This window comes from Diabrotica virgifera, chromosome 4, assembly GCF_917563875.1.
Source record: "Diabrotica virgifera virgifera chromosome 4, PGI_DIABVI_V3a".
Classification (NCBI taxonomy): domain Eukaryota; kingdom Metazoa; phylum Arthropoda; class Insecta; order Coleoptera; family Chrysomelidae; genus Diabrotica; species Diabrotica virgifera.
In genome coordinates, this window is record NC_065446.1 from 55,325,685 (window position 1) to 55,339,848 (window position 14,164).

At 32.9% G+C, this 14,164-nt stretch overlaps 1 protein-coding gene across 1 annotated transcript in view; it reads right to left on the minus strand.

Annotated features, from left to right (window-relative positions):
* The window catches only part of LOC114331837 (adenylate cyclase type 3), a 682,543-nt gene that overhangs the window by 317,974 nt on the left and 350,405 nt on the right, over nt 1-14,164 (minus strand). The window contains exon 3 of the mRNA XM_028281519.2: nt 11,762-11,911. Within this exon, the coding sequence (XP_028137320.1) occupies nt 11,762-11,911 (150 nt within the window). The remainder of the gene's footprint in view (nt 1-11,761; nt 11,912-14,164) is intronic.

A 14,164-nucleotide genomic window follows, 5' to 3' on the forward strand; every position in this document is an offset into this window, starting at 1 on the left:
ATGAAAAAAAGGTATTCTTTATAAAAAGCTCTGTATGTCCTAAGACCGAAGATGCAACCATCAGATATCACATTTTATTAATTTTATACGAGGTATGTCAAAAATATGAATTTCACTCAAGAATAAAGTACCTTTATTTTTCACAATATTGAAAACGGTTATTAAAAAAGTTGTTTAGAATTAAAAAATATGTTTCAATATGCAATTACATCCTTCTAATTGAAATATTGTGAAATATAAAGGTACTATAATCTTGAGCGAATTTCATATTTTTTGACACACCTCGTATAAAATTAATAAAAGTTGATATATCATGGTTGTGTCTTAGATTTTAGACCATGCAAAGCATTTTATGAAGAATAACTTTTTTTCGTAAAATGAATAATAATAAACGAGTTATCATATTTGTAATAATTAAATACGATGTTGGGTATCCATAGAGAAAAATTTTTTTCTTCAATTAGAAGCATGTAATTGCATATTTGATCTTAGTTTTTAATTCCAAACAACTTTTTATCATAAGAATTTTCGATATTGAGAGAAATAAAGGTACTTTACCCTTGACCGAAATTCATATTTTTTGACATACCTCGTATAATATTGAGAAAATTTGATATCTGATGATTGAATCTTAGGTTGGGGCACGCAGAACTTTTTATAAAGAATAACTTTTTTTCGTAAAATTAATAATAAAAAACTTTCCCATATGTTTCCAACTTAAGTAGACACGCTGTATACTGTTGAAATTTTATGGCTGCTTATCACTAAAATATTGTCGCGCTCTCATACTATATTCAACAAAACCAGCTTCGTACGACCTTTCATTAGATATCGCAAATTAGTTTGACTGATTTTGTCAGATATATGTTTGAGCAATCCCTTTTGTAGGACTGGATATATTGACATTTCTCATGCATTAAATCACATGAATGGTAAATTGTTGGTTAAACCGTTAAAGAAATAGAATAAACTACTTTGAATTAGCCGATTTTGTCACTTTGTTTAATCTAATGTATTAAATAATATATAATAATATGGAATGTATTCATTATTTACATTTTTATTATTATCTTACATTTTTGTTTAGTTACTCAATTTTGATTAATAGCCCAGTAAATGAACGGGAAATACGGCGATACCGTGTAATTTTCAGGGGCAACTCCGAATTGCATGAAAATTTGGATATAGGTTCTACTTACCCTCCACTTCAAAGTTGAAATTGTGCCGTTGGTTGCTTTTACTTGGGGGGTGACAGTCGCCCCTTCTCGGGAGTGAAAAAACATATACTCAAGATAAGACCGGAAATGGATAAACCGACTGATTTTAAGCAACTTTTGTACTATAGAGTTTTTTTATGTCAATACTTTTCGAGTTATTTTCGATTGAAAATGTTTATTTTTCGACAAAAAACTATGTTTACGGACGGTTTATCGCAAATAACTCAAAAAGTAAATACTTGATCGAAAAAAATATGTGTTTATCAGTAAAGTCTATCAATCGAGTAAAAACAAAGTTGTAGCTCATGAAAAATACGTTCTTGTGCGTCTAAATCCAAATCGAATATTTCAAGATGAAATCACCGAAAAATTAAGCACTTTTCGGGAAAAACCTATTTAAACTTTTGTAAAGTGTTTATAGAAAGCTTTATTAGAATTGTTCATAAAAGTTTCTAGCATTAAAAATAAGCTAGTTACGCTCAAAATAAAGTTGGCCCTCTTTTTTTGTAAAAAAATCATGCAAATCTCCCCGTGTTTAGCTCCTCAAATGAAATTAATCGCTACCGTTTTACAAACAATTTACTAACTTATCTATTTTTTATATGATCTGTCAGTCTCATCGGTTTAAAGTGCTTATTTTTGAAAGGGTTATAGTTAAAATAGCTTGAACGGGTCACTAATCACGAGTGTATGCAAATTTTGAACAGCCATATCTTAACCAATTTTTGTCTTGCGGAAAAACAAAAGGAAACTAGCATATTTATAATAACAAAACCTATATTTTTTTAATCTTTAAGATTTTTCTTATCACTAATACTTTTCAAGTTATTTTGAAAAAAGGAAATTTTTCAAAAATTTTTAAAAAAATTTGTTTTACTATAAAACCAATTATTTTCAAAAATAAGCACTATAAATCAATCAAAATTACAGACCATTATAAAAAATATACATACAGTTATAAATAAATGGTAAAGCGGTAACGATTAATTTTATTTAGGGTGCTAAATAGAGGGAGGTTTTCACAATTTTTTTTACCAAAATAAGGGGCCAACTTTTTTTCAGTGTAACTCGTTTATTTTTGGTGCTACAAACTTTTGTAAAAAACAAATATAAATCTTTTTTTAGGTACTTTAAAAATGTTAATAAGCTTTTCCCGAAAAGTGCTTAATTTTTCGGTGATTTCGCGTTGACTTATTCGATTTGGAATTAGACGAATAAGAACGTATTTTCCATGAGCTACAACTTTGCTTTTTCTCAATTTATATACTTTGCTGATACACCATTTTTTTGTGTTTTTTTATAAGCTATACTTTTGCTTAGAATATTTTTTCGATAAAATATTTACTTTTTGAGTTATTTGCGGAAAACTGTCTGAAAACGTAGTTATTTTGTCGAAAATCAACATTTTTAATTGCGAATAACGCGGAAAGTATTGACTTACGTAAAAAACTTTATAGAACTAAAGTTGCTTATACAGTGAAACCTCGATAAGTCGGATTAATCGGGACCGCGGCCGATCCAGGTTATCGAAAATCCGGGTTAGCCGGAGAATATGGTAAAAATTAATAAAATACATATAAATAATAAACAAATACACATTATAATTGCAAAACCATGAAATACATATACACAGTACATCTAAGTTACGTACAGTTGTATATGTACAGTATTGTTTATTTCTTGGTAAAAATTTCAGTCAAAGTGAAAAAACATTTGTTTTGCCTGATAAAAATCGGTCCGGGTTAGCCGGAATTCGGGGTTGTCGGAGGTCGACTTATCGGGGTTCCACTGTAATCGGTAAATTTATCCATTTCCAGGCTTATATTTTTCACCCCCTGAGAGGGGCTGACTGTCACCCCCCAAGTAAAAGCAACCAATGGGACAAATTCAACTTTGAAGTAGAGGGTAAGTAGAACCTAATTCCAAATTTTCATGCAATTCGGAGTTGCCCCTGAAAATTACACTCCAAAACGGTCATTTATTGGGCTATAAGAGGAAAGGCGCAATGTCGCCTGTCAAAATTTTCAATGTGTTTTAAATCTATACACTTTTTTTCGATTCCTGAGAAAACTAATAAGTATTTTTGAAATTTTTAAACGCAGAATGAAACTTTACGTTATTACCGAGGGCGGAAAGTCTCTTAGAGTAAATACAATTTTCTTTTGAAAGACATATTTGCAATTAAAACCACACTAAATTTTCTCTTTTATTTTCACCCCTGTAACTTATTAAAATAAACATTATAGAAGTTTTTAGAAACTTTCGGCCTCAGTAGTAATATAATCTTTCATTCTGCGTTTAAAGTTTTCAAAAATTTTTATTCGTTTTCTCAGGATTCGAAAAAAATTAATATATTTAAAACACAAAAAGTTTAGGAAGGCTCATCATATTATATTGTAAAATAAAACTACTGGTTTGTGACGAATAAAAGAATATTATCTATTTTATTTTAGTCTGTATTATTACAGGCTATATTAAATATGAAGTAAATGTGGACTATATGCACTGATTACTTAATTCATTTTAATTTGATTGATTTTTTCATCCCTTAGCACTCCCTTAAATACGACACTATAAATATACGCGAAGTTTTAGATTCTGTCAACCTGACAGAATTAAAATATGGGCCAAATCCCATCTTAAAGTTAAGTAAAAGACCAGCCAATCGATATGTCAACCATCCATTTTGGTCCAAGGGTTGGGTTTTCGAGCCCTCCCCATTTGCGGTCCGTTTTTCTTTCTCGTTCCCAAAACTCCTAAAAATTTCGAAAATTGTAGTTTTAACTCTACGGTTTATCATGGTATTAATCACTACCTTTCCAACGCATGTCTAATTTTGAAAACCGGTTATACCACTCAAAAATTACCGAGCTCAGAAAAAATTGGACTCAATTTCTATTTAAAAAGGGGAAATTATTTTTTTCTACGAGCGTGCAAAAATTACGAGCATTTTAGTTTAGAAAGTTTCACTTTTCCGCACGCGGTTTTTACTTTTCCGCACGCGTGTTAATTTAGATATGTTAATATGGCCTTAAAGTAATTATAATACATGCAATAAACTAATATTTAGATGTTATTTACTAATTTATTTCAAATATATCTTATTGTGTTCCTGTTTTAATGAAATTAACGCGACAATTCGATGGAATTAAATTATTTTGACATAATATTCGAAAGTCAAATCGGTAGACAATAACAGTCGTTTTGAATCATCGTCATGGAAACTAAGATCGTCGTCATGCTAACTAATTATATTGAAAGTTTGGTTTTGACAACCTTGTCAAAGAATTAATTTGTGTATGTATTTTCATATTAATTAAATTAATTTTGGTAATCTTTTAAAGAATCTTAGAAAATATTGTTCCTAACTCTTCCAGAAAGTCTCTTTTCCGCACTCGACTTCTTGCCGAACTCCCGCTTCGCATCGTTCGGCAAACTGCAGTCGCGTGCGGAAAAGAATGACTTTCTGCACTTGTTAGGAAATAGTATATTGTGCAACAAGTGCAGAAAGGTACTAATTTCTCACGAGTTTGAAAAGTTGCGGTACGAGCGCAAGCGAGTGCCGCAATCCAAACGAGTGAGAAATTACCTTTCTGCACGTGTTTCACACTATACTTTTTCTACAAGCACAGTTTTTCCTAAAAATAAAAATCACAATTTCCAAACGACGATTAATTATAATAGGTACCTATGTGATAAATTTTAAACTGTATTTAAATAATACCTACTAATCAATTTAAATTCCTTATACCTAAATAAATTGCACAGAAATCAGTTAAAAAATTAATGCACTGCCTTAATTTGTTTAAATTTAAACAATTATTACACATTATTGACATTATATTTATGCAGTCACGGATTTACACAAAACCTACTTCATTCGACGTCTCTTGCACAGGTTGCTAAATCCTTATTGGTTATTTGATAATTATAAAATGTTTAATAAGAATAAAATTGTAAAATAAAACAGTTGTAACATCGATAATTTAGTTTCTATGCTATAGTTAAATATAATAATTGTCTTATAGGTTATATATTTGTCTAAAGTTTAACCACGGATGTAAACAGAATATAACGTTACTCAGAATGCGGTAGTCCACGGATGTAAACAGAATATAACGTTACTCAGAATGAGGTAGTCAACTGTGCAGAAAAGAACTTTGCGGCACAGAAACGTCACTTTGCGGCACAGAAACGTCACTTTTCTGCACACTAATGTCAAATATCTTATACTGTGAGAAAATATCAAGTTTGCTAACATAAAACCGTGCAGAAAAGTGCACTTTGAATAGTGGTTGTAGAAAAATAACTATTATGTGTATGTATTGGAAAAGTTAGACCGATCTCCAGTTTTTTCCTGTTTCAAGAGGGTGCCGGTATCGATTCAAAACCGGTGTAGTTTGTGACTTTTAACCACCCATAAGCCAGGTATAGGACTGGGGAGGTACAACACGGCATATTTTTTGGGGGTATTTATCTTAGATTCAAAGAGAGACAAGAAAACCTAAAACACACCAAGTCAATAGCGCTTGAGTTAAGCTTTCAAATTGTGCCTAATTGGTCAAGATCGTACATACACACGACTCAGTATAGTCGAAAAACTCAAAAATTTAAGTAAAATATGGTTTTGCTTGTTTTTGATTCAGAGGAATGCACAATCTCCGGATAGCTGTTTCCACCGTTTCAGGCTTTTTCAACAGCGCTAGCGTGCACTCCTCTGAATCTAAAAACAGCTCAACCATCAATTTAAGGGGAATTTGAAAGATCATTCAAATTCCCATTGGGACGCGATCCAGCGACATCTCTTAACAAATTGAAGAGCCTCAGATGCAGACTTCACCATTATAATAAAATTAAAATGGTAAATAATTATTTAAATCTGAGACTTTTCGTGTTGAAAATTCTTTCTGGTACATCCTCAATCTGCGAATTTTACAATTTATAAGACCGCAGACAACGAATGTAGAAAACAAAAAGGATTCCTTGCAATCACATTCCGTTTTCATTCGTCTAGGAAAAGGACAGAAGAGGAACTTTTTAGTACTTAAATCTGAGTAAAGATAGAATAGTAAAAGATGGTTTTGCTTGTTTTTGATTCAGAGGGATGCACAATCGCTGGACAGCTGTTTCCACTATTTCAGGCTTTATCAACGGCGCTAGCGTGCACTCCTCCGAATAGAAAAACAGCTCAACCATCAGTTTAAGGGGAATTGAAAGATAAATTTTTACATGAATTGTAAAAGTCGCAGATTAAGGAAGTACCAGAAAGAACTTTCAACACGAAAAGTCTCAGATTTAAATAACTATTTACCATTTTAATTTTATTGAGTGGTGAATTCTGCATCTGACTCTTCAATTTGTTAAGAAATGTCACTGGATCGCGTCCCAATGAGAATTTGAATAATCTTTCAAATTCCCCTTAAATTGATGGTTGAGTTGTTTTTCGATTCAGAGGAGTGCACGCTAGCGCTGTTGATAAAGCCTGAAATGGTGGAAACAGCTGTCCAGAGACTGTGCATCCCTCTGAATCAAAAACAAGCAAAACCATCTTTTAATTTTTGTATCTTTACTCAGATTTGAGTACTAGAAAGTCCCCTTCTGTCCGATTCCTAGCTAGACGAATGAAAACGGAATGTGATTGCAAGAATCCTTTTTGTTTTCTATATTCGTCGTCTGCGGTCTCATGAATTGTAAAAGTCGCAGATTAAGGATGTACCAGAAAGAACTTTCAACACGAAAAGTCTCAGATTTAAATAACTATTTACCATTTTAATTTTATTATAATGGTGAATTCTGCATCTGAGTCTCTTAAATTTGAAAAATTTAACTTTGAAAATTTTGGTTTTTCGACAATTACTCAAAATTTCAACCTACGATTGCGCCTATAACTGAGCGTTTTAGGAGGACTCCAGATGCGTCTAACGGTGTATACCTCATATCTGGAAAAATTCGAATCTTCAAGTTACAGGCCTCATAAGTATAATACCTACCATAATTCTATAATACCTTCTGTTATCACATTTGACCTTAGATGTATTAGACACTACTTAGCAATACCTTTCAAACTCATATTTAGTGATCAAAATTGGATAAAACTTTTAAAAGTTATCGAGCTCTAAAAGATCGAGAAGTAAAATCCATTTAACAATTATCGCCGAAATAGTCTAGTTGTAGTGGTTACGACGGTAAATTTGATCATGCAATCCGAGTTCATTTGCTAGCCATCCCAATATTTTTTTTTTCAATCTATCCGAATAGAAAAAAAAATTTAGTGTACATTCGATGCACACGATATTGAAAAAAAAAACTTGGAATAGCTGGGATGAGCTCGAATTGCCTTATCACAAGTTTAACGTTAATAGTATGTGCCTTGATGATTAATTTTGGTAATTATTGTTAATTTTTTGTATTGTAACTGTTAAGTAGGTATATTTATTTCGTTTAAATTATATTATAATAGGAGTATAACTTCTTACGTGCGTACAACGTACACACACATTCTTTTTTTATTTTTGTTTAATGAATCCCTACAACAATAAAATCTCTCATATTTACAGTTTATATTTAAATTAAAAAACACCACCCAAAAACTGATTTAAACAACAAAAATATATGGCTGTGTTTTCACATAAGCACTTGGGATTTGTAAGTTTCGTTCCGAAAATTTTTCTTCCAAATTGGTGTAATTTGTTTTGCTTTTAGGGTTCCTACGAGTAATATGGCAGCCACGTAAGAATGACGGAGGTTATTAAAGATGAGTAATATTTTTTATAAAGCCTGCTCAAAACATGTATTTGTGGAATTTTTATTTGGGGAATGGAAGAAACATATTAGCCCGCTGGAATTTAATAGGCGTACAAATACAGGGCATATTTTAGAATATTTGGATTGAATTAGAGAATAGAAATCGTTTTTTAACATATTTTATATAACATAATTCATCAACTAATGAGTAAGTACTAAGCAGAATAGAGAACAGCAGGGAGATACTGGATTCCATCAGAATAAGAATACTGCAATACTTGGGTCATATAACACGTGGTGACAGATATGAACTCCTAAAATTTACAAGTAATTGGACTTCGTAAGTCCTAGGTTTTCACCCAAAGTAATCGAAAGTAGAACCGGAAGTCGATATTTGAACTCTTCGTGTAACTTTGCGTCGGTTGATATAAGATTTTACTAATTTTGAGTAATTTTTACTAAACTTTGGATCATCATTGTTTAAACGGAAATGACTTTAAAACCGGAACTAAAGTTTCAAACTAAACTTTTCAATAAGCTTCGATTGATGTAGTGCATGTACTATTTCTGCGACTATAATGGCACTTCTGGTTAGAACTTTTTAACCGGAAATGATGTAAAAACTAAAATTTTACATTCGTTCTCATCACGCTAAGACACGTCGAATGATATATAGCTTATATTATTTCGGTGACTTTAAAACAGTACTTACGGTTGCAACTCTAAAACCAGAAGTCCGATGTCAAATTTCTCATCTTTAATACCATTATTGGGTTATAAGCTTTCACTCGACACCTCACTTGTCATTCTATCTGTACTAATAACGTAGCAGTTGAATTCGCGGACGGATAGACATTCGTGAAGCCTAAGTACCTATATGTTTGTTCTCGTATTGCGAAGGCGCGTCGAATAAAAATATATCACCTGTACTATTCCGGTAACTTTAAAACACAACTTCTGGTTGTATTTCTAAAATTGGAAGTCCTAGGTTAAATTTTTCACCTTTAGTACCATCCTTGGATTATAAGCTTTCATTCGACACCTCAGTTGTCATTCTACCTGGTATAGTGACAGAGGAGTTGTGCTCACAGACAGACAGACAGACAGACGGACAGACGGACGTGGATAATTCAAAGTTTTCACATTTTTTCAAAATTGGGTGAAGACAAAAGTATAGCGAAAATGGAAATTTCCTGGATGCGAAAATGGAAACTTACTAAATCCCTGGAACGACGCCTATTTGCATTGGAAATGGATTTCTGGAGAAAATCGGCTAAAAAGTCAAGGCTTGAAAGGATACAAAATGACCAAATCAGAAATATAATGGGAGTCAAGTCAACCATCATAGACGAAGTTCAAAGGATTATCCCCTTCTGAGACCCTAAACTGTACATTTTTTTTTGAACAGTTGAATGGTATACTTCAAAAAATAGTACCAATATTACGTAGACATGATATATCATATTTTGTAATTAATGTTTAAAATGTTTCTACACAATTTTATCACCAGGGATTATCCACTTAACGTTCTCTGCAACACAACATCATCATTCTCTTTGCCTTATCCCTATGCGGGGTCGGCTTCCCTAATTGCATTTCTCTACACAATTATATCTTTGGTCATATCAATGTTAATCCCCTTTACCAACATGTCCTGCCTTATCGTCTCTCCCCAGGACTTCCTTGATCTTTCTCTCCTACTCCTTCCAGGAATCTGCATTTAAGCTATTCTTCGTATTGGGTGACTAACGTCTCGACGTTGAACATGACCAAACCATCTTAACCTATGCTCTCTCATTTTGGCATCAATTGGTGCCACACCTAGACTTCCCCTAATATACTCATTTCTCATTTTATCCTTCTTTGTCACTCCACTCATCCATCTAAACATTCTCATTTCCGCCACATGCATTCGTTGTTCCTCTCTTTCTTTTTCACTGCCCAACATTCAGTTCCGTACATCATAGCCGGTCCTATCGCTGTTTTGTAGAATTTTCATTTCAGCTTCATTGGAATTTTTCTGTCATACAACACACCACTCGCTTCTTTCCACTTCATCCATCCAGCCCTAATCCTACTGCACGCATCTTCATCTATTTCTCCATTACTCTGTAATACCCATCCCAGGTACTTAAAACTATTGCTTTTTATAATCAGTTCACCATCCAAAGATACCATTTTTTTTTGTAGTAAATCCATCTTTAAATGAACATTCTAAATACTCTGTTTTTGTCCTACTAAGTGTAAACCTTTTTCCTCCAGAACTTGCCTCCACTGTTCCAGTTTTTGTTCTAAGTCTCTTTCACTATTTCCTACTAACACGACATCATCAGCATATATTAAGCACCATGGAATGTTACCCTGTAGTTTCGCTGTTATCTGGTCCAAAACTAATGAGAATAAATACGGACTAAGCACAGAGCCTTGGTGCAATCCTACTTTCACATGAAATTTATCAGTCTCTCCCACACCTGTCCGAACACTAGTCGTTACTCCCTCATACATATCCCTCAAAATCTTTACATATTCACCAGGGACTCCTTTCTTATTGAGTGCCCACCACAGAATCTCTCGAGCAACTCTATCATATGCTTTCTTAAGATCAATGAATACCATATGAGCGTTTGTTTCTTGACTCCTGTATATTTCCATCAACTGCCTTATAATGAAAATTACATCCGTTGTTGATTTGCCCTGCATAAAGCCAAATTGATTCTCGGATATTTCGGTCTCTTCACGTATCCGTCTATCAATTACTCTTTCCCATATTTTCATGGTGTGGCTAAGCAGTTTTATAGCCCTGTAGTTTGTACATTTTTGTATATCTTCCTTGTTTTTGTAAACAGGTACCAGTATACTGCTTCTCCATTCGTCTGGCATTTGTCCAACTTCCATAATTCTATTAAATAGGCCTGCTAGCCACCTTGTTCCTGTCTCTCCCAATGCTGTCCATACTTCCCCGGGAATATCATCTGGTCCTACCGCTTTTCCTTTCTTTATTTTTTGAAGCGCTTGAGCCACTTCCTCGTTTGTTATTTTGGTGACCATTGCTGCTACTGTCTCCGTTGACTCTACAGGCTGTCTGTCAAATTCTTCATTTAATAAGCTGTCAAAGTACTTTCTCCATCTCTTTTTGACATCCCTTTCGTGAACTAGTATTTTATTATTTTCATCTCGGATACATCTAATCTAATCTTTTGCTTTCTTTGCTCTCTGTTTGGCTATTTTATATATCTTCGTTTCGCCTTCCCTGGTATCAAGTTGATCGTATAGGTTTGAATACGCTTCTGCTTTGGCTTTTGCTACTGCTACTTTCGCTTCCTTTTTCGCCACCATGTAGTTTTGAAGATCTGTATCGGATCTGGTTTCTTGCAACTTTTTATATAATTTTCTCTTCTCTTTTATACAATATACATAACACAACACAATAACATACATATTGTGTTACATCTCTGTAACATAATATACATAAGATAATAATAAAATTGTATTACTTGTCTTAAAAGTTCTGCCTATCTACTGATTATGATAACAATTTATAAATATGAAATGAAACTACTAGCAAAAAAGGGAAAAATCGATTTAAACGCGATGTATCTTTTGAAACAGTGACATTTTATTAACACATTTTTGACCAACCCTGTTTAAAAGTGTCTATAGGAAAGGTTGTTTCCGATCTATTTTTGAATAGATACTAGATAACATATTTTAATTTACAATGTAAATGTATTATTTTTCAGATTTTCTCACGCTAAACTAATCTTGGACCTAATCTTGTAGAAATTAAAATTTAATCTCACCTGCTCATCACTTTGTTCTTCGATAACCAGCTTAACCTCCAGCGACTGCCTTGTCTCGAGAAAAGCTCTTCGTTGTTGTTTATCCTCGACGAGAAAAGACGTGAGTCCCAATAAATTTGTTGTCATCAGCAGAATGCAATTAGACAGGTGCTGAAAAAGAAGGTTAATATCAGCGGAATGGGTTTACTGCAGCGGCTCGGAAAAGCAATAAGTTGCATTATAGGGAAAAGAGTACAAATATTACATAAAGTGCATTGATTTCGACAGAACACCATTAAGATACTATATTGACATATCATTTCTCTTATTTAGCATATTCCCCAAGCTGTGGGTGAAAAAACGTGTTATAATTCAGGAATTTTTGAAACCTATCAGGTGTTGTAAATAAGGATGCCAGGAATAACTTCTCCTAAAATGATGCCAACAATTTTGTGCGCTTTTTTATTTATGACGTTTTCTGTTTTTTAAATTTGCAATTTTTAAAGATTTTTAATTTTGCAGCTTATACTAGAATATTCATTTTAGAGAAAACGTTTTGAATAGAAAGATGTAGTATATTATAGACCTTCAAGTTAAGCTATGGTAAGTTTAAGTTCGTTAATCTGTTATTGCAAAACAGCCTGCGAAATCAAAAATGGCAGTTTTTGAAATTGCATTATTAATTGTAAAAATAACTTTTTTTTATTCTTTAAGCCTTCAAATGAAGATCTTTCAATTCGAAATGTAAAAAAATTGTCTAGCCCGATTCGTGAAATTGTTGCTTAGAATAAATTGTTTATCCCGAGAGGTCAAATGTCGAAAACTATAACTTTTTGAAAAAAAAAATCGTAGAGAGTTAATCCTAGATGAACTGTCCTTATAAAGACTTATATTTTTATATTTTGATGTAGATAAATGCATAAAACACTTATAAACGTCTTATTTCGGCTTTGAAAATAAGAGCGAAAATTTCGTTTAAACATTTAGAACTGAAGCGGCCACTATATATCCTATGAGTTTCTAATTTGCAGATTATTGTTGCTGAAAACAAAACGAAGATTTAAAACCAAATAAAAATTTTCTACCACCAACTGAAACCGAGATCATGAAACCTTACTTCTTCTTCTTCTTCTTCTTCTTCTTCTTCTTCTTTTTTTTTTCTTCTTCTTCTTCTTCTTCTCCTGCTTTCTTAATAGGCTCGCGCCGTTCCTTCTTCGAATACCTTAGTTATAGAATTCTTATATTAGAATATCCAGGTTGTCACTCCATCTCTTCCTTGGCCTTCCTATACTCCTTCGGCAGTTTGGTGATCTTCTTCTTCTTGCAGTACCGTCTCCTATTGGAGGTTGGCTACCATCACAGCAATCTTAACTTTGTTGGCTGCAGCTCTGAACAACTGTATTGAACTGCACCCATACCGCTCCCTTAAATTTCGCAGCCAGGAAATCCTCCTACGTCCCACATTTCTCTTTCCCGAGATTTATCCTTGGATTATGAGTCTTAGCAGAGAGTACTTTTCTCCTCTTATTATGTGGCCTAGATACTCCAGTTTTTTCGTTTGTATGGTTTTTATGACTTCGCATTCCTTCCCCATCTTCAGCAAAACATCTTGATTTGTTACTCTTTCTGGTGTAACTCTCTGTAGGATAAGATAGATCACCAAATCACTCTGGTGATTTGGTGATCTATCTTATCCTTAAATCGTAGTGACTTTATTTATAACAATTAAGAAATTATTTCACAGTCATTGACTAAAGACAGACACTTATCGTTAAATAAAAATTATTTTAAAAGAAAATTACATTTAATTATTAAAAATGATTTTTAATACGTACTAGAAGTTTATTTTTCTTTACAATTATTGTGACTTATGTGTCGGTTGCCCTTCGCAATTGGGTTGAACCGATTGGATTGACATAAAATTTGGTATACACATAGATAATATGTCAAAGAAGAAAAGTGATATTAGGCCGATGTGTGGTTTTGTTCTGGGAGTGAGTTTCACCCCTTCGTAGGGGTGAAAAAATATACGTTCAAAATAAGTTCGGAAATGGATAAAATGATCAATTCTAAGCAACTTTTGTTCTATAGCATTTTGTCACTAAGTTAACACTTTTCGATTTATTTGCGAGTAAATCCGTTCATTTTTCAACAAAAAAAACACGTTTTTGTGCAGTTTTTTGCAAATAACTCAAAAAGTGAGTATTTTTTCGAAAAAACATTCGTAGAAAAAATATAGCCCATTACAAACTGAAAAAATGGTGTATGCATGAACTTTCTAAACCCAGTCGAAGCAAAGTTGTAGCTAATGAAAAATAGGTTCATATCCGTCAAATTTCAAAGTGAATATTTCAACGAGAAATAACCAACAAATGATGCACTGTTTTTTAAAAATATTTCTAGCATCCAAATTACCCAAGTTAC